The following is a 22,097-nucleotide window of genomic DNA, read 5'->3' on the forward strand; positions in this document are numbered from 1 at the left end:
TTAATTGTCATATAGAGAACAATTTGTTGGAAGAACAATTTTGCGAAGTTACTAAACAATTTCAGAAATTCATTGATTTTGTGTTTCGCGCAGCACCAGGACAAGCACAGTATTTGTTACCATTGGAGTTACAAAGATTAATTACTGTAGATAATGATAAAAGTGAAAACGGAGATAAAGAGAAAGATAATAAATAAAATCTTCATTTGCAATGTCTCTATTACTAAACGTATGAAACGATTTATTAGAGTCTTATAATTAGACGAATGCGTACTGAATTGTTATTGAAATACTAAAAAAGCGTAATCACGGTAAAAGCCCGCATCTGGACGGTTGACGCTCAAACACCGTGAACCGGAAGTTGCGCTTCAAATCAAATCAAATTTGAAATCAAATTAATACGTATTATGGGAATAATATTTTCAATCATCTTTCTGGAAAAAATTTACATGTGTTCGCGTATAATAATTTATGCGTAGAATGTTTAATGTAGTACCAAGAAAAGAAAAATATTAATATAAAATCTTTCTTACTCTGACGAAATACAGATGATAAAATATTAATTATTGTCATGTAGGTAAATAGTATTATTATTATTATATTAGCTGTCTTGATCACAACTCGATGCCGCACGTAAACATGGACGATACCAATCTGGATCTCTTTGAAGACTCGATATTTTCGGATGATAAAACTCCCGAAACGTAACATTTCTTTGTCCAACCTTAGTTCGTGGAACCGGTGGATAATCTGAAAGACGCCATCCATGTAACCAAGTCGTACAATCTGGATAGAAGTAACGATCTTCTGGAATGTTTTCTAATCTATAATAATCAAATGAATTATTTATTAATCATTAGTTAATAGAATTGATCCTTTCCTAGTAAACATGATAAAACCTAATGAATTATCATTTAATGTGTATAACGACGTGCAAAACCTTTTGTTTATATAATTTTCAGCAGTGATGAAGCTAGGAGCGTCTTCGTACAAAAGAGCTCTTATTTGTGGATCGATTGGTCTCATTATATTCATATCAATGGAATCATCAGGGTCGAATGGCCTCCAATTTGGCAAAGGCTTCAAACGTATCTATAAAATAGATTGAAATATGTTTAATGTTCAAGAAATAACAAACACAATTCATCACGATAGGATCAATCGTATATAAGTACATTGTCCGCGCTCGATTGTTCATGCGATTCACGCGTGGGAGATTCAATTATTTTCGCGGCTTCGGTTATTTTTAAACGATCCAATAATTTTTGCTGATTTTTCAAAAACCATTTGATACGTCCAGCTTCCTCTCTTTTTATCATTGCAACGTGAAACGCCTGACAACGGCTGTCGCATATTCCTTTGTTCGCCATAACTTAATTTTGTCATTCGCACCTAACAGTAAAGGAACAATAAATATTTAAACATTAATTTTTAAGTCATTATAAAAGTTACATCTATAAAGACACAAAGAAATTTCACACAGCATTAATCTGAAGTGAGACCAGAAAGTATTGCGATGCTTTAATGTTTATCTCATTTTATTTAGGAAATTCTTTCAAACATAGCAAACAAGAGAATTATTGTGACACGGTTTACATACTTTGCAAATTATTTTATTTACATTGTTATTACATATAATACGTCTTATTGTATGCTGATCAATTACTTTTGCATGTGCTATCATTATTAACTTATATAATAATACCAGTGGGAGCATTATTTTATGTATAAATTGATTAAAACTAAATTAGTAAAATCAGAGCTCAATTTAAAGCATACGAGAACGATTTTCTTAACTTGTATTTATTCTTTTTCAGAAGTGAATAATCCATGGAAATTGACTGATTTTTTATGTCCTCCTCAAAGTATGTGAAATCAAGTTTGGAGTTCTAATGACAATAGAAATTGGCGGCTGGTATTACTTCTTTTTTACTATAAACAAAGTGAGTATTTATTTAAACACTAAGAAAAGTGTACATAACAATTTTTTGCGATAGTTTAAAGAAAAATCAATGTAAACACAAAATGTACGTTCGTTAAATACCAGACACGATCACTTGAATACATACTGCATACTGCTGCTTATTCGATACGCGTGAATTTTATATATACATGCTGTGTATATGTATATTTGTGTGTATGAAGATACATCGTATATTGTATATTATCTCGCTGCTGTTTTCGATAAAATTTTTACAAAAAAATTGAATTTTCGCAGCGTAGGAATAATTTTCATGTTCTGAGAAAATAGTATGTATATTATTGTGACAAGTCTATCAAAAAATATTTCTAAAAAAAAGTGTTCTCGTGTACAATTGTTTAATGTACATAAGAATCATTGACTTATTCTGCGGTATCAGACTGATATATACGATAACGATGAGTAGTATTATAGTGCCGTAATAATAAATAAATATGGCGTGAAATATGAGTTCTCACATGATATTACTCCCTCTTAAAGTCAACATCAAATGACCCAGTTATCACAGCCATAGGAAGCAATATTGTGGTACGTCATAAGGTTTAGATGCAACGTTATTTATATTACAAACTGACTAAGGAGCAATTCTTAATTTGTACTTGGATAATCAAGACAAATTGTACTTATCGCACAATAACATTGCCATTTCCTGCCTAGTCCGTTCCTTCATACTGTACATACGCATGTAATATTAACTTATCTATAGTGCTCTACAAAATAATTACTTTACACCATCCGCGATTGGTCTAGAAAGTTATTGTAATAAACAATTTTCCTCTGTATTAATCTAAATTCTTTTTTGTCCTTTTTTATGCAAGACTTATTTAGAGTTCCAGTTCAAAGTTAATACTATTTCAATTAACTTACTTGTTGCCTAAACTTAGAACGTGCGTTATATTTTATACATATAAATATCGAATACTAAAATTTTACGTCAGAGATTATTTGTCAATAACGCTGACTTAATTATATTATATACACTTTATCTGTAATTTCTTCCATGCATCCCACTGTTTTGTTGTTAACTTAAGTTTATGGTACAATGTTGAATATATGTATATATTCTAATTCGCTATTCAAGTGGAGCATGTTTTTCCAAACCTAATGTTTAAAAAAAGGATACTCATGTTACTTGTCTTACGTATAACTTGTTCAGTGCAAACTTGCGGTATCCCCAATAGCTTTTGGTTTGTACAAAATATGTATATATTCCTTCAATTCGAAATTAAATATGGCTCACTCTATAGTAGAATTATTTGTATGTTCCAAATCTTTTTACATGTTAAATAATTTGAGAATGCCAGAAATAAATTCATGCAAATAAGCTATTATATAAATTATTTTATAACAAAATATACACAATTGTATTATAAATAACTTGAACGCAGTTTATATGTATTTTTTTGTGAAGTTCTTCGTTATAAACTGTGTTCAAAAAATAATTTTTCAATTGACGTTTTTCTAATCATCTTTGTGTGCTGGATTACAACTGGCAATACCGGTAGCAATAAATACATATTTAGTTTTCAAAATAATATTGTTAATTATTAATTTCGCTTTTTAGAGTGATACACATCATATGAATAAACATTATATCCAATGAAGTGATATATTCGATAGAATTTTACAACTGTGAATAGAACACAACAATTTTCATTTGTGAAATTAATGCTTCATATTTTCATATCACTTACATTTTTCTGATGCAATTGTTTTACAAACTATTATAGAGTTTTTTTTCACTTTAACGGATAAAAATGCGATTTTTATTGTATCGTAACTGATATATATGTATAAGTAGCCGTATACGAAGAAGTAACTTGGAAAATTTTCTGATACATCTTTAATATCAATGAGCCTGCGTCCTGCACTTGGCTCAGACATTGATTTTTAATCGTATTCTGAATTAGTATACATAGGCAATAATACCATAATAACAGATGAACTAACAAAATATCACTCATCATCGATAAACTCTTGAAATACGAAAAACGGACGCTTATTTTTCATCCAACAGTGTTCCAGTGTAAAGGTCACATTAAAGAATTCCAAAATACCTAACTAGTAGACACATCGAGTAATACCGAGGTTGGGGCGGTTTTATTAAGATACACACTCACATCTTGAAAGCGACTAGACCTAGAAGAACCAGCCTGATTCTGATTCGTACCGCTTGCGTCATTATCAGCTTCTGGTCTATGATATCCATCGTCTTGTTTTTCTTGAAGTATATACTTGAAAAATTCATATCTAAAAAATTGTTTTGCAACATTTATATTCGCACATATGACATTCAATTTAATGCATAATTATATATGCTTTGATTATCATGCTCAACCCTTTGATAAAGAATACTTCACGTTGCTCCTGTACTCGATAAAAGACATGTATAGATATAGTTTCTCAACTTTTAGAACTTTAGATAGTTCTACAAAAGTATGATTATAAAGGGTTAACATTTGCAAATACAATTTAATTTCATTTAATTATTAACGTATATGTGCTATATACTTACGTTGACCAACAAATAGCGGTCGCTGGCATTTGATATATAATACGAGCATTTAAACCACGGAAGTAGCCACGTATACCGCTATGAGCGTAAACTTTCTTAAAAGCATCTATCATACCCCGAGCATGTACACCGTTTTGTGTATTCAAAAGTGTTTTGCAAACGTCTAAAGGCGTTGTAACCGCAGCAGCAACAGCTCCTGCCAACGCACCTGCAATTGATACAGATCTGTTAATACAGTTTTCATAAATAAACTGTAATATCCCTAAAATTCACTGTAACTGAATATAGGGTAATGTCAAATAAGCACATTTATATACCAGATTCCACGTGAGCTATAGGATTGTATATGTGTTGCGGATTTGTGAAAGCTTGCGCGACTTCGTAAGTCATGAAGTGAATCATCTGGAAAGGTACATTCATTGCCAGCTGAGTAGTATAACTTCTATAAAATGCCTTTGCGCCTTCATTCTGATATACATTTTTTATACATGCTGTGACACTTTGATAGGGAGAGTTATACATTTGTAATCGTTGTTTAACCACTGTAATGAGATAAGTTTATTCTTCATTGAAAAGAAGTACATTTTGCATTTTATACCACACACATAATGTATAGATGATATTACAGAGTCTTTGCAAGACATATTACCTTCTGCTGGATTCATTACACCATCATGAAGAAGTGTTGCCACACACCCAGCAACACCATAAGCAACCAAATTGAATTCAGAGAGTGTCCTTGAACTTAGTAGCTTATCTTTTATGAATTCATAACATGAAAAATATAATGCATGTGCAGGTCCAGCTCCTACAACCATTGCACTCATACCACGAATTGGTCTCAAAAGACCCTCCTGTCGTACCATTCTAATCAGGACTTCTCCCATTCCCCCTCCCCCACCTGGACCTGGAGTTAATGCTTGCATTCTGGTCTAAACAAAGACAAAAAAATACTTCTGAACAAATTACATGCAAATAATTATTTTATTCAATGAAACAGGTTGTTTACACAGTTTATATATATATGCTGTTATTTTTCATGGATAAGTAAAATTTTGTATCTCGTAAAATTCAAAGACACAGATTACAAAGATGTTGAAGTACATGTGACTTTCAATTATCTTAAAACACTGCGTATTTATTTTTGATTACTTGATAATGATAGAAAGATACTGAATCACCAAGACAACCTTACCACAACATGACTTGCATTTATCTAAAGATACACTAGTGATCAAGTAAAGTTCTTTTGACAATTGTTTAAGTAAATCTCAGATCACTTTAAACTGAGGTCATTAACTTAAATGATAATATGCTTTACATAGAGTGCATACTAAGTCATTGACCTTTAAATTTATTATTGTTTTAAATTCTGTTCGAATTACTAAACAAATTTTTATGTTGTGGATTGTGGGATAATTATAATTTGTTATATATATTTTTCTCGCAGATAAATGAAAAAGTAAATGATCATAGAGGTTGTGGGCTGTAAGGAAACCAAAAATAGAACCCACTGCAAGAGACCTAAGTGACATTGTTACATAATGAATGTTTGAAGCTTATGTTCTGTTTAAGACATTCTATGTGTATCAAATTTATAGTAAACATGGTTAAAAATATTGTTCAAGCATCATTATTTAAAGCTAAACTTTTAATGTTACCTATCTATAATTACAGAGTATAATTTATCTATGAATAATTGCAGTGCACGAGTATCGCAACATGACATAATATATAGACCAAATACCTTACTTGCATGGTAGTAAAACTTATACTACAATACTTAAATACATATTTGTTCTCCTAAAAAGTAGTTACTCTTAAAGCAAAATTATTGTACAAGTGACATAAATAAATTTATCTTACTTTATTAATAAACTAATGTAATAAAAAAGTAACAAATTATTGAGTAAATTGGACATTGAGTACTTATTTTAATAATTTCAAACATATATTGTTTCTATTATTGTTAGTTACAATTTATGCATGTTGTTCAAATAGAAAAATTAATTTTCTGTTTTTCATTTTTATATGGAAACTATAGAAAGTATGGAAATGTTTGCTATAATAAAAAGAAACTGCTAAACCATTTGATGACTAAGTTCATTCGTTTTTGAGCACAACAACCTAGTAGTACCTGGATATAATTATGAAATAACATTGCCTGAGTTGGTTACACAATGTGTTTTCCAACCATGACATAAAACGCAAAATACTACCATGATCCCAAAGTTACAATAACATTTGCTGTCTGACAAAGGTTAATGGTACTTATCTTGAAAATATAAGTTGTTCATTATTTACTTAAGATTACAACCTACAATGATGCGCGACATCTGATTCTCGGAATTTTCACGGAGAAGAACAGGAAAACTCCGGTTTATCTGATGACAAAACCTCCGTTCTAACATTATTCGAAGACTGTGCGTCTTGCGATGTCACGATGTCAAATGTCATCGAATCTTATTAGAATGTAACGAGAATCGAGTAACGTTGGATGAGGTTATGTAAAGGAGGCCTGTAAAAAAATTCGAAAGAATTAAAGAGACATTACCTTGACACTGTCAAGCGGATACATCACGCAGTGCTCCATAATTCCAGCAAACGCGCCCGCTGTCATATGTACAGGCATGGAAGATGTAGGCAGGCTTTCGTATATTTCCGCGTTCATATTTATGAGAAGGCGTCAACGCGGATTCCAATTCACGGTTTTAAAGTGCCGCAATCGTTATGCACTCTGGATCGTGGCGAACAGCACACTGCAGCATACGATTTCGGTGGTTAACCGAGATGTTGAGTTACCGTCGATGCAGCGGCATTTACTTTGTAATCGCCGGAAATGTTGCTCGTTCGGATCGGATAAAGGAAAAGGCTCGTTCGTTCGTCGTGACGAGACGTAATCGTACACGTTGATCGTGTCTTAATGGACCGTATTGAAATTGAAAAGGCTGCTACCCCCGATAGGCAAATTTACAATGTACAATCCCCTCCACGTACTTTCGGTGTAAAGAAATTTCTGTTGTATCTCACCAACCTGATGGCACGCTCGAAAACTTATATACGCACGGCATTTACTTTCGACCGTTTCCTCAAGTAGCCACGGAACTCAATGCATATTGGCATCAATTGGCATTCTCGCGGCACAGCTATGAATCGTCACAGGTTGACTCGGTAAGGTTAGGCGTACTGCGTACGCGCACGTGCCACGCATGCGTCGTGTTCAACCACGTGGTTCGTGCGTGCAGTGTATTACGTATAGTGAAGTTAATAAATAGTCTGATTACTGTACAAGTCATGTGTGCATCAGTCGCACGATTATGGATTTCAAGTACTGTTTGATTAAATAGCTTGCTTTCTTTCAAAATAAATTATAGTCAATATCGGATTGACTGAACCTCTGCTATTCTAAATGTTATCTGAACGCTAATTAGTTTTTAATAAGTAGAATAGACAAATATATGTTTGAATTTAGTTAGACGTGAACACCGGTTATTCTAATAAGAAAATTGCAAGTGGTATAGAAAATCAATAAATTTTTGTTATATAAATCAGACCTTTGTATAACAATCATTGAAGAGACTCTTTCTTTTTTTAGTACTTTCAGTTGTACCTTTGCTGCTGTGCTTTCTATGTTTTTAGAACATACAAGTATTTAGGTATAATTCTTCACGGTTCATTATTACTTTTAAAACGTGATAACGATACAAATCGAAATACACAATTATCATGGAAATAATTTAAATGAGGTCCAACTTCCATTAAAGTTTTGAATATTTATTACCAAGGTGAGTACTGTGATGTCATTGCATAGTTATTGATACATACAATTTTTGTGTATCTAAAGTTAGATAAAGTGTATCTTTTATCTAAGAAATAATTTACCATGTAGTGTAAAAAATATTGTTTCATTCGTACCAAACTTCTGAAATAATTTTCTTTCTTATCCATGTCAATGTATTTTAGAGAAATATATTCAAACTTATGTGCTATTTAAAATGTATTCTAAAAGATGAAAGAAATAAAATCAAAATATTTTAAGTATTTGAAATATTATGTAATAATGACCAGAATACAATGTGAAAATGTTTTGAGATTTCTTTTAAGTATCAGAAAAAAATCATTCAGTTTTCTATCAATTGTAAATTTGATGCAAGTCTTGATTAATATTTTATGTTTATATCAAATTTTTTGGTGCAAACAAGCGTTTTCAAAACTATATGTCAACGTGCATTTTTTTATCTTAATATTCAAGTTTAAATACGAAGTTTTCCCGGTATCTTATCGCGCGGTACTAATATACTGGAAATTTTCGAACTATCTACGTAAGAAGGTTGTAATGAAATATGTGATGTTGTGCACATGAACTGATTAATGAAATTCCAAGATTTTATTCAACATTTACAAACTGTGATTGGGACTCATTCTTTTACAATATTGTACAGACAATTCAACAATACCGCAGACAATGCACCTGTTTCATAAACAAGTACAAGGTAAGTAGAGCATGATAAATTGTTTTCAAATTATCATTCTATTTATAGGAAATCACGATTACCAGATATCAACAAGTTCGATATTGTATTTTCTTTTTTTTCGTCCTGGCGAATGACCCAGTAAGTATGACGCTAATTTGTTTTTTGACGCGTAAGGATTGAACGTGCAACTTGTTGAATAATACACGAGGGTCTTTGATCGCGTTCCATATGGATTTATGTAGTCTGGCTAAAAATGGTAAGGTCAATCGACATAATTCCGTGAAGCTGAAATTAAATGATCCAACGTATACCAGGAATATCAAATAAGTAACAATTACCTAATAACCGGTTCACGTATTATACGATACTCGTGTAATTTTTTCCCTTTGTGATCACGTATCGTGTTATCGTTACACGTATACGATGGCAGACAAGCGTTTTCTAGGTAAAATGAATGCTTCTTCCCCGTATCTGAAACTACTTCTAATCGAAAAAATACTCAAGCGATACCTGTTGCGTAATAACAATGTAATTTCTTGTTTGATACTACAGATAGAGGAAGGTCTCAACACTTACGAATTGTTTAACATGTATACAAAAAATCGCTTTATTTCAAAGCAATCATGGTAGTAATGGATTTTATAAACTTTTAGCTACTATATTACATACAGCAATAAATATTTTAAAAAGTTGGAAAAAATATTCTACAATATATATCTTCACAGTACTATAATGTAATGTAATGTACTCCTGTTTTATATACACATTTATACAAACTTATGCATATACAGAATTCAGAACACGTTTATTAATAAATATAACATCTTCGTAAAAATGTAATAGTACAATTTTAGGTATTTAGTGAGAAAGTGATGCAATATGCGATAATTTATTAGTGTAACAAAAATGAATGACTTTTTTTCATTGGTCTACTCGTTGCTGTTTCAGATTTTGAACAGAATTATGGAAGCTATTGCTGTATTTTATTTTACCATCACAGAACAACTAGTTTTCGTTTCTATTCTCCATACGAAATTTAATTGTAAAAAACTTGCAAACAGAATACATTCAGAAGTGTAAACAATATTATTATTTCTATAATGATATCTCTTATTTTTAGCTTATCATGCTTTTTATCATCCAACATTCACAATCAACTTATTCAACATTAAGAAATAACAGTTTAAAAAGCAAATTTACATTAGAGATATAAAACTTCGGAAATCACATATAAAACTCTTACTTTAAAGTATGATTATTGTGTTTGAGATAATTAATGTATATGTTAATGATTTAATGTGTAATTCTATAAATACACTGCACTTTTTTCACGTATTGTGTACATATACATTCATAAAAATTGCACAGTATTAATTGCAAATTTTTGTATTATTCATAAGTTGATCTCTATACAAAAAAGTTTAATGTACGAAATTTATGAAAAAATATTAATGTCTGGTTTTTTTTATAAATTACAATTACATAAACATATAGTACTCAATACACATTAAAATGTAAAGTAAATATACATTATCCACAATAATTTATACACTTGCCTTTTTCAAACAATAATACAATAAATTTTAAAGAAGGTGAATGATGATACATTTGAATTCAATATGTGCACATACTTCATAATTCACATTTTTCTGAATTTTCACGGTATAGTACTATATCATCACTGAAGTAACTGTCTTTAAAATATGTCTGTTTAAAAATATATCTTAAGTCCATATTTCGTTCGGAAAGATATATTCAGATACATTGTACATGTTTGTAAACATGTTGCAAATATCAACAAATCAACAATGGTGGATGTACCAGTTTGTAAATAAGAACAAAGAAATGATGCATGTCATTACAGATCCAATACTAAAGTACATTCCATTTGATATTGTTCTGAAACCAAAGGAAATGAATGAAACAAGTAGTGAAGCACACAACAGAAGAAAAACATAGTGGAAAGGTTACTTAAAGAAAAGATATCTTGATTAAGTACACGAAAATATCAGGCCGAAATATTTATAACAAATAATCGACAAAACGATGCTTTTAGAACGAAACATAGTTAAAGGTAAAGCAACATTTTACTAGGAAGTTAGTCGCTATGCAGTAAAAAGACAACTTTATGGGGTAGTAGAAAATCTTGATCACGTGCTAATGTGAAAACTTTTTAATGGAAGCTCAAGTCAAAATTATTCATTTTGACAATAGTCATGAATATTAAAAATACAGGTTGAGCCTATTGTGGTAGGTATAGATATTATTAGATTAAAGAAATTAATTGATATGACTACTTAAATGACACACTTAAATCAGACCTGCAGAGTACAATGTCAAAGTACAAAACACTTATGGTTCTGGAAGACAACTTCAACAAGAGTTTGATCGTTTTAGATGAGAAAAACTAATGAATCAACAAGGGAAGATGCCAAGATACAACCATATTTCACATTCAGCACCTGAAATAAAACAGCAAATGAAAAGATTGTTCTACAATGTTGTCCCATTTAAATTATCTTAAAGTAAGAAAAATAGTGACACAAGTAAAAGATCTTTACTGATATGCATCACTTTTAAGCATTAGGCTGAGTTTGTTTTTACACAGCACCGACATAGAAGAATACGCAGAAGTACCTATTTCTTTTAATACTGCATTGGATTGAATATATCTACAGAAATAGTTGTTACTATAGTTGTGACATTGTTTTTTAAGAAATGATTCCTTCAAATATATAGCATTTTATCTAATTAAATTTAATACCAATTTCCCTTTTAAAATTTTTTAATAAATTTAAGCAGTATTAAATCATAGAAATTTTTGAAACTTTTTTAATGTAACACATATTTAAAATGATTTTTAAATTTTTTGCACATAAAATAAATTTTTATGTTACTATGATGCAAGTAATAATCTACACACTTCACATGGTCATTCTAGTATTATACATATTAATGAGTTCAAAAATATCTGATTCAAATATGGTATATAGTACATTATTAGAATCAACAACTAGAACTCCTTTTTACATTATATAAAGTAAAAGGTAATTTACCACCTGAAATTACGTACTAATAGCTATGCCTGGTTAGATCTTCTACTTCTGCGAGAAGAACTTGCAAATAATGGACGTGGTTTGTATAAGTCATCACTTGAATAACGCTGACTGCTTCTATGCCGGCTGCAATTACATAACAGACTAGTTACATCATGTATAGTGACAACAGATTCATATTTCAAACAATGTAATGTTACTGCTACGAAAAAGAAGTATGTACAATTCTTTATATTGTATACTGTACATACTTTGTTCTTCACAGAGATTTAGAATTCAACAGTTTCACACCAATAAAAAAAAGTTCAAGATATCAAATATTTTTAAATCGGTATATATACAAATATAACATTTGTATATACACACACAATTGTTATAATACAAAAAAAAAAAAACATTTATTGAATTATGTATATAGAAATTCAAATTTGCCTAGGGTACAAGAACTTTGGAAGAAACATGTTACGTACCCTTTATCTTCTTTAATTAGATTCGATGATGGTATTTTTTCACTGGTCGCGGACACATCACTTTCTGGGCTTAGAGGCATAACAAAATTTTCTCCATTTAATAGTCCTTGCGGAGCACATGTGTTTGCTTGTAGCCTTTGCTTTTTAGGTCCAAGAAGTTTCCTTTTCTTCATACTATTCAAAACATCTTCATTCGGTATGTTTAGTACTTTTTTATGACCATCATTGTTATTATTCGAGTTATTTAACAATATATCCGACAATGGGCTAGTTGAGTGTTTACGTTTTGGTAAAGGAGGTGCCATAGCTTTTGGCATTGAAGATATAACTTGACCTCCTAAGCTCTCTATTATGTCTTCTAAGGAACTATTTTCCACTAATTCCAGAGATTCTAAGAAATTAGAGAATTTTTCAGATTTTTCATTGTCCGCTTTGAAATAACGGCAATCTTCATTGTCCTCAGTCAAGATACATTCTGTAGTCCGAAATTCATTCTTAACACGCGTCAGATAATTTTCTTCAGTTATGCCTGTGCATACCTTAGAATAGCTATTATTTTGAACAGCTTGACAATTGTCTTCATATCTAGATGCTGACATTGTAGGTATTTCTATCTCTTTTTCGTCTTTTAAACGATTTGTGTTGTGTACTATAGCTTTCGATGTATTTGGCTGATTTGTTACTTTTTCTTTACTATTTTCTTCAGTAATACTACATGAAGAATTTCCTTCTTGACAAGTTACACTTTTTTCTAGTTTAAATGTGCTAACTTCTTGCCTCACTTCCTTTTTTTCAGAATGCATGCCTATGAGGTCGTGTGCCCTTTGTGACTCTAGTATATTGCTTTTTGTTGTTTCTCTCATTGTTGATGGAGACTTTTCATTTTGTAAATCGTTCTTGTTTTCATTATTGGAGGTACCAGTTTGCACATTGGTAGTTGCTTGCTGTAGAGATACCTTTTCTAATATTTTCGTGGGAAGTGTTTCACATAATGATTTCTGTATGCATAGTTCCATATCGGACAATTTTATTTTCAAATCAGAGTGTACTTCTAATAAATCCTTTGCAACTGCTTCACTCTGTAACATCATTATTGATCTTTCTTCTAATGTTAAATGAGTATAGTTTTCAGGATACGGTTCTTCGTACTCCTCATCTGGTATCTCTATTATTTGAACACGTTCCTCATCTGGTACACTTTCAAAGTTATCATTATTTACGGAACTCGACTGTACCGAAGGTTCTACTTTCTGTTGAAGTTTCTTCTCTATCTTTTTATTTTCTTTGAGCTTCTGCTTCCCTATTTGCTTTCGAATTTTCATTAATTTCTTAGCTTCATGTATGTTCTTTGCAAATTTTGGTTTCTTCACTCTCACTTCTGAAGTATTGTTAACATCGGTAAGTAATGGTCGTTTCTTCAATGGTAAGTTAACATCATTGGATTCTGATTCCTGCTTAACATGCACTTCGTAAGTACTGCTATTATCTGTTTTGTACTCTACATGATCCAATTTATAATCTGGTTGCTCTAATGGTAATTTTAAATCATTTGTATGTATTTCTTCTATATTGTCCGATGTTTCACTACCAGAATTGCTCATATGATTTGATTCTTTGGATAAGGTTGATGTACTTGATTTATTACCACCACTACTAGAACTAGAATTACTAGATTGTGAACTTTTACTACTAGACCCATTTGAACCATCCCTATCAGTTGATCGCCGATCATTAGAGTTCTTTCTTAAACTAGAATGATCATCTTTCGATTTCGATTTTTTCTCTTCCCTCCGCTTCTTGTCTTTGTTTTGGGAATCATTCTTACTCTCTTTTTTGTTATCGAATTTTTCATTTCGTGTTGAACTTTTATTTTGTATATGATTCTTTATATCTTTTTTACCATTTACCTTTTCATTGCTCGATTTAATATCTTTTTTAATTTCAGACTTCTCAGCTTTTTCATCCTTTTCATTTTTACTAATTTTCTTTACATCTTGTTTCTCTAATTTTTCAGTCGACTCTGTCTTAGTACTTATATGATTTTTTGACTTTATATCTTTCGAACTACGTCTTTCATCTCGTTTAATTTTATCTTTTGATTCAATTCGTTTTTCTTTTCCATCAACCTTGTCTGATGATTTAATAGTTTTAATTTCATTAGAGGTCAACGAAGAACTTTTGGAAGAAGAACTTTTATGATCTTTTTTATAAACTTTTTTATCTTTTGGTGAATCTTTTTTATCTTTATTTTCTTTGTTCGATTTTGCTTCTTTGTTATCTTTATTTAACTTTTCTTTTTCTGTTAATTCTTTCTTCTCCCTAAGTTCTCTAATTTTTTCTTTGTAGAGATCTTTTAAATCCTTTCCTTCTTTACTAACGCTATCTTTTTTGTCTATTTCTTTCATTTTGTCTTCTTTTACTTTAGTGTAGCTATCCCTTTCTGAATCTTTGGTTCTATCAATACCATCTTTCGGTTGATCACCTTTCTCTTTAGACTTACTCTTGTCGTATTTATCATACTTTGTACTGTTGTGACTTCTTTGTTTCTTTTTGTCGCTACTTCTATCTCTATGATGTCTTCCATCTTTTGTGTGGTTCTTATCTCTCGATTTTGATTTAGATTCACTGTCCCGGCTTCTCTCTCTATGCTTATGTTCGTACTTATCTTTTACGCTACTATCAGTAGCATCACGAGAATTTTCTTTAGATGATAAACTGTATCTACTACTTTTAGAATCTTTAATATCTTGTACATCTTTACCTTTATTTAATTCAAAAATATTTTTACTTTTATTTTTACTAGAATCATATTCTCTGACAGCTTTAAAATTGTCTTTAACATTTTTTACATCACACTTATCTTTATTGACTTCCTCTTTAAGTGCATCATGTATTGGCGTTGATGCATGATTTGAAGATCCAAAGTCTGTCACAATAGACAATCGAGAGTCAGAAGATACTTTGCTTAGTTGTGAATCTTGATTGCTATAATCAAAATTATCCCTTGACAATTCATTACAAAAATCGGGACTTCTAGATCGATGGCTAGTTAATTCCGATATTCCTGATAAATGTGAATCATTGGACAGATTAGATTCATTTAAATTCATAATATCTATTGGTTCAAAGGTAGGACTATCTTCTTCCTCCTCTTCTGTTTTATCATCCGACTTTCCAGATGTATTTAAATTTAAATTACTATCAGTCTTATGAAGATTTTTAACACTTTCGAATAATGTCTTCTCCTCTGATGAAATTTGTCCATTCTCCAAATCATTATCTCTATTTTTTTCATTAGAAGTCTCATCTTCTTGTAAGCTTTCTTCATGAGATAACTTTTCATCTTTCTTTGCCTCTAAATCTTCCATTGCATCCACAGACTCTAAGGACACATCCTTCAAACTATTTTTATCAGATTCCGGTGAAACAGGATCCAAGTCCTTAGGTAATAAGTCTTTAAGGCCACAAGCACCATTTTTTTCTTTTGTTTTGGGTCTTTCTAAGCCAAGAAATTTATAAACTACATCCTCAATCTGTGACATAAAAACAGAATATACTTTTGGGTTCACTACTTGATCCACTATACGCTCTACACCAGCATCCAAGTAAGGAGCGTCATGTATATGTTTGCGTAAAGTTTCTCGCAGCTGATTCTTGTTTAAATCTGGTTTCCATGACTGTTTGCTAAGGAAGGAATTTACAGATCCTTCAACTCTTGTACGTAAATTCTGATATGCTGGCTGTAATAAAAGTGATTCGAATGATAAATGAAAGCAGTTTCATAAAATTAATCTCTATAAACATACATTTTCTGATAGATATTCAATTTTCATTTAAAATGTTAGATATTGAATACAGACATAAGAAACTTATTTTGTACAATGTATACAATAATTTATAATTTCTTAGTAAGCATATAACATGTAAGTATTATTTTAAGAACATGTAAATGTTTTTGCAATGATTTCAAATGTTACTGAATGATAAAATAGTCGTTGAAAAATATATATCATACCTTTGTATCAACATCAGCGATACATTCTTTACGAAATTGATCGAAAATCCCTTGAGACTTAACTTCCCCGACGATGTGATCGACTAATCGTGGATCACCCGCCAACAACGTATTAGATAAGCCCAACTCCATGCTAATCAAGGTACGTAAAACAATGATAATTCACTTGAACACTAAACAATTACTCATTTTCATTGCTGAAGACATCCCATTACAAACAGTACGCAGCCATAGTCATACTCCTCTGGCTATACGCTAGCTAGGTTAAACGTTGTATCTGTGTGCGTAAATGAATAATAATCAGTGATGCCAATCGTTTTGCTTTCTTATTTACAAGACCAGCAGTATTAAACATCCAATAGATGTTGAGTCAGTAAATATGTAGATCGTTTTATTTTATACGGATATAAATAGAATTAAAACCACCAGGATAAACGACTACTTTTTTAAGTACTTTACATATTAATAGTTTTGGTAAGTTCTATATAAAATACAGACCTCACTAAACTTTTCAGCGGTGACGCTGTGTCAATGATCGTTCCTGTGTACATAAACATTGTTTGCAAAATTAGGTCGAATTAATGGGATTCTTTTATTTCTTTGTGATATATTAGCATTTAGCATATTCCGTGTTCCATCATAGTTGGAACTCTGGTTGGTAGCACTGGTGCATCTCTAAAGAAGTGACATTTAAAACACTATGATGTTTAAACTATACATTGCACACATAATATTTTATTATTATAAGTGTTATTACAAGTAAAGTTATTATATTGTTAACAATATTTGATGTCGCATTGTTAATCATAGCTCAGACGGTAACCACTTGTTCAAAAAGACATTTGTAAGTTGTTTATTATTACGATTCATAATATCTAATGGCATGTAAATATATAATTGACTAATTATAGAAACAAATTATCACGTTCCCGTAAAAACGCAAGAACAAGAATTATATTTTTCAAACTATAAATAATATTATAATTGCATCCAGCTTCATTGTATATTAAAAATTATATTTGAGTTTCAAATCGAAATTGTGGCGGGAAGGGGACCTTCTCACATACCGAACCACCAATCACCATTCTCGTAAAATATTCGAATCCACCAATCGTGACCAATCAGAGACAAATTAAGGGTTATTCGTCTCCGGGAAATTGGAGTGATAAGACGTAAATGAAGTTTGCTCGTGTCGAAGTACGTGATATTTACTATTCATGTATACTCATTTACACGAATTGTTAGTTCCAATACTTTCATGAGCTCTTTATCGCTACTTTCCTTTAATATTTATCCAATTTAGATAACATAATTTTACGTTAATTCGATATCGCGGGTGAGGGTAAACAGGATCTCCGCGCTTCCGTTATCCACTTTGTATTAATTAGTATTTCCACAGTTATCCTTCAAATTGCAACTTTAGGCGACACCCCTCGAATCAATAATTGTTTATTTCTGACTCAGCCATTGTTAATTCACTGTAATTACTTGAAATTAATGTTTATTTTTTGTTTCAGAATTTCGGCTGAAAAGAACGCGCTATCAACGCCATGACCGTTGACTCTTTCTTTAAACATAATTCGGTGGGAACTTGGTGAACTCTGGTGAGTCATTATAAAAAATATCTGACACTTCACTATATATTTTCATTTTACTATGTTTTTATTGTTTCTGACCGTAAGCGCATGATCACGATTTCGTGATTTATTATGCTAAAATCGAAGAAGAATTCTTTCGAGAAATATTTTGAATTTAAATGGGTAGTCGAAGTATCCAATAATGGCTTCCTTGACCGTTAGAAAATTTAAACGACACACTTTCAGACATTCAAATTGGAAATATTCGCTATTTACTGTAGCCTGGTCGCGAAATTGTTGTCATACCGATAATTTGACGTGTCTGTCGTTATGACGACATTATATTTATATACAGTTTCGGTTGCATGTTTAATTACATAGGACATAGGGCATAGGAGATGCGAATCACGAGTAAATAATGAAATTTGGTAATTGAAATGAATTTTTGCTTATTTACAAGAAGTAGGACCATAGTTTAGACAGAAAAACGAACATGTTTACAGCTCTAACAGCGAATGTCATTAATATAATATATTAGTATTAAATATTCAGATATGAATAATGAACATAATCTATTCGTAAGCAGTGAAACTATTCTATGTATACTATATATACTATACTTGTGTGTAGTTAATGCCATATTTGTATGTTCAAGCTCGTATTTATCGTTGAATTTGTTTCTTTTTTCTCCAATTTGTCATACCTTGCATTATTTGAACATAAATTTGTTTCTGCGTTGCGTTTAGTTTAAGTTGTGGAGTGTGTGTGGTATGAGAGTATTAAGATTTAAGTTTATTATAATAAGACGAATTTGTAAAACGTGAGAATGGATATGCCACTTTTGATTTCATCTATCTTCCTCGGGTCTTCATTTGCAGCAACCTCCACGTGGTGAGACTCGGGCAATTCGGTATTCGGTTGTTTTGTAAACCGAGGACCATACCGAACTAATGGCTGCGACTGTAACATCTAATAAATTTAAGTAACAAGCTATTATTAATTCACTTTGCTCGTGAATTTTCTACACACACTTGGGATGCGGTATTGGTCCGTATACTTAGACTTTTTCGGTCTTTCTGAATTATATTGAGAATCCATACACCGGTCATGTTTTGGCTTTGCCTGGAAATTAGTACATTTGGAAGGGAGATTTGTAACAACAAAGCATGACTGAAATTCTTTTATTTGGTAATCCTTTATTCTACTGTACAGTGTTATAGTATCTTGTTTTGCCATTTGTATATATACAAATCTGTTATACGACGGTCGTTTTGTAAAAGATCCTATACGGTACATCAAGCTGTGTAATTTCTCACTTATATACAAGTTTCGTAGAGTAACGGTTTTTTTCAATGAGGAACAATCGAGCATAGATCGTGATCAAACGGTCATGTTTTAAGAATTTCAATTAAAGCCTACATACAAACAATCCCCAAATGAGTATTAGAAATCGGCGCATGTGAAAGTCATGTAGAAATATATAATAACGAAACTGTCGTTTTTCCGATTTATACTTTTGTGTCAATTATTTCTTGCAATCATTTCATATTAATTTTCCTCGAATTAGACTTTGACAGAGATGAGAACAAAAACTCGTTTCAGTGTTATTAAGAATCTATGGATCATTTCTAGCATTTAATTTTGTTTCGACATTAAGTTAATTTGTGTTCCATCAATTCTGCGCAAATATAATTTATTATAAATTATGAAATAACGTCAAAATTTCCAATTGCAATGAAGTTGTCTTATCACGGTAGAAGTAGAAATTAAAATAATTATTGTCACTTGATACAATAACATGTATAAATTTCTCGAGATTTCGACATGACAACACAGGGCACTAATGAAATATAATACAAAATAATAAAATGCAACGCATCGCTCATCAGTCTAAAACGATCACAATATACGTTCTGTGATTATCTAAAATAACATTTTCCACACTGATTTGCTGCTTTTTATATAGAGCATTACAGTTTAAAACGATGAAATGTAGAATAATTACGTTAAAAAAAAAACAAAACAGTTACATCACATTCTTCTAAAAACCTAGGTAGAAGAACTCAACCAGATCATTACACGAGTATTATTATTTTTGCTAACATTATGCAGCAACGTAGTCGTTGAACAACTGTATTTTTAGGTATAGACTTGAATGTTAGAAAAATAACTAATGATAAGCCAACAACATTTTCGCTCCTTTTCCTCTTCAACGAAATTGCTTTTCATATGTTAGCACACAGCTTTCCATTCACGGTTCGTTCACGAAAGAAATCAGTTAATTCCTGATATAACATTTCTATAAATCTCAAAATTTATGCGTGTTACTTTATGTTAAATAAAGAAAGTAAAAGACGCTTTTAGTAAACAAGCAACGTGTTAACAGAAACTAGGATTTAAACTTTCCACCCACAAATTGATCCAACTTGCAAAGGAGTAAGTATCTGTTAACAATATGGATACAGTGAATACACACGTTGAGCACGTATAAATGGAGATAAAAGTATAACTTTTGTCTAAATACTTGATCTTTCTTTGGATACTTTGTACAAATAAATTGTGGAAAGAAAGGAAATTCCTCTTTTAGCTACGAACAATATAACAAGTTTCAGAAGTAGCTAATCTACATTCAAGTATTAACACTTTTCTGCTTGGAAAGCTATTAATAGGCTTTTTGATTTCAGTTCTAATCAACAGTAAATAATAATAAAAATTAAAGAAAGAATTGTTACGTTGTACCACTCTGGTTGCCTTGGTTACTTTACGATTGTAATTTGAAGGAATTATTAATATGTTCTTTTTTATTAATCGTTGGGTTTAAAAAGCCTAATAGATAGCCCTCGGTAAGTATAGTGTTAAAAGTGCCACAATGGAAGGTACGGAAAAAGTTAAACTATTTTAAAACCGGAAGCCTCATTCGCATTGTAATCTTACGAGGGGCGGACAATAATATAAGGGTTTTGTAATACGTCGACAGAATGATTCCTACCTATAGGATGTGTCATTAAACGTGAAATATTAGCAGTAAAATTGTACTCTGATAGCTGTATCCGCGAAACACTGGTAGCATCGTCGTGTTCCACCGATTATAAAGTACCATAAAACGTTGACGGACAAACGGTACCCACTGTCACATATAACTTGCACGTTAAAAACGAACGACCACGCTTCCAGAGTGTTGTAATAAACGATTACGTTATTTGGTCCATATTTGCAATACGCACGCACTCTCGAATGTTTCTCGTCATGTGTTACACCGTTTCAGTGTTCGTTTGAGCTATAATACATCGGTCGGATATTCAATCTCGTCGAGAAGAGTATTACGAAACGCAGGGAACGACTTGATCGAAGAGAAACTATGAAACCGGATTAACGTTTCCTAATTTCAGTTACACTTAAAAACTTAAAAAGACACAATTAAATATCTTTCAACTAACAAAAATAAAAATCTCCGGACTATTATGTACAATTTCGTAAAACGGGATATATTATGCAACGGTGTAAGCGTTTGTTCATAAATTGAGCAAACAACGTATGGAAATTGAGAACTATTATACAGTGTATGAAACTGCTTCTGATTCGGGAGTAATTTTACGTAAATCTTCTCTATGCTATTTTCAGCAGATTCTATTTTATTGCTTTTATTGTTCAATTGAAATAATTAATACCGAAACATAAAAATGATGGTCATTGTTTGTCTTCTAGGTAATAGCGGCGACATACGTTGTTTGCACCTCCCTTAAATGTCTGCTTACTAAAGAGATTGTAAAAACTAAACACTTAATAATAATGATGTTATTAACAATACTAATAGTAGTAACTAATAGGATCACATCTTTGGTACACGATTTGTCAATTTCAACACTATTGGCTCCGTATTAATACCTACGGCAAGATGGGTCGAATTAAATTCATCTTTGAGTCGAACTCTTATACTCATTAATATCATAAGCATTTAGAGAAGAGCAGTATCTATGTTTTCGTTATCACTCACGTATCAACTTCTCG

At 31.3% G+C, this 22,097-nt stretch overlaps 3 protein-coding genes across 4 annotated transcripts; all 3 read right to left on the reverse strand.

Annotated features, from left to right (window-relative positions):
- Positions 1 to 601: 601 nt before the first annotated feature.
- LOC107186207 lies at positions 602 to 1,370 on the reverse strand. The gene is made up of 3 exons (XM_015574029.1): positions 1,176 to 1,370; positions 941 to 1,092; positions 602 to 824 (listed from the first exon to the last, which is right to left on the reverse strand). The coding sequence occupies exons 1-3, from the start codon at positions 1,368 to 1,370 to the stop codon at positions 602 to 604; spliced, it is 570 nt and encodes a 189-aa protein (XP_015429515.1).
- Positions 1,371 to 4,038: 2,668 nt separating this feature from the next.
- Positions 4,039 to 7,641, reverse strand: LOC107186261 (mitoferrin-2). 2 transcript variants are annotated; one of them, XM_015574091.1, is made up of 6 exons: positions 7,531 to 7,641; positions 7,051 to 7,255; positions 5,146 to 5,428; positions 4,814 to 5,038; positions 4,497 to 4,704; positions 4,039 to 4,231 (listed from the first exon to the last, which is right to left on the reverse strand). In XM_015574091.1, the coding sequence occupies exons 2-6, from the start codon at positions 7,165 to 7,167 to the stop codon at positions 4,039 to 4,041; spliced, it is 1,026 nt and encodes a 341-aa protein (XP_015429577.1). In that variant the 5' UTR covers positions 7,168 to 7,255; positions 7,531 to 7,641. The 2 variants fall into 2 exon arrangements, with proteins under 2 accessions (XP_015429577.1, XP_015429576.1); XM_015574090.1 differs by having other exon boundaries at positions 7,051 to 7,641.
- Positions 7,642 to 12,050: 4,409 nt separating this feature from the next.
- LOC107186273 (biorientation of chromosomes in cell division protein 1-like 1) lies at positions 12,051 to 16,691 on the reverse strand. The gene is made up of 3 exons (XM_015574106.1): positions 16,513 to 16,691; positions 12,498 to 16,237; positions 12,051 to 12,153 (listed from the first exon to the last, which is right to left on the reverse strand). The coding sequence occupies exons 1-3, from the start codon at positions 16,642 to 16,644 to the stop codon at positions 12,051 to 12,053; spliced, it is 3,975 nt and encodes a 1,324-aa protein (XP_015429592.1). The 5' UTR covers positions 16,645 to 16,691.
- Between the last annotated feature and the right edge of the window lie 5,406 nt (positions 16,692 to 22,097).

The sequence above is a fragment of the Dufourea novaeangliae genome, unplaced genomic scaffold, assembly GCF_001272555.1.
Source record: "Dufourea novaeangliae isolate 0120121106 unplaced genomic scaffold, ASM127255v1 scaffold64, whole genome shotgun sequence".
In the NCBI taxonomy this organism is placed as follows: Eukaryota; Metazoa; Arthropoda; class Insecta; order Hymenoptera; family Halictidae; genus Dufourea; species Dufourea novaeangliae.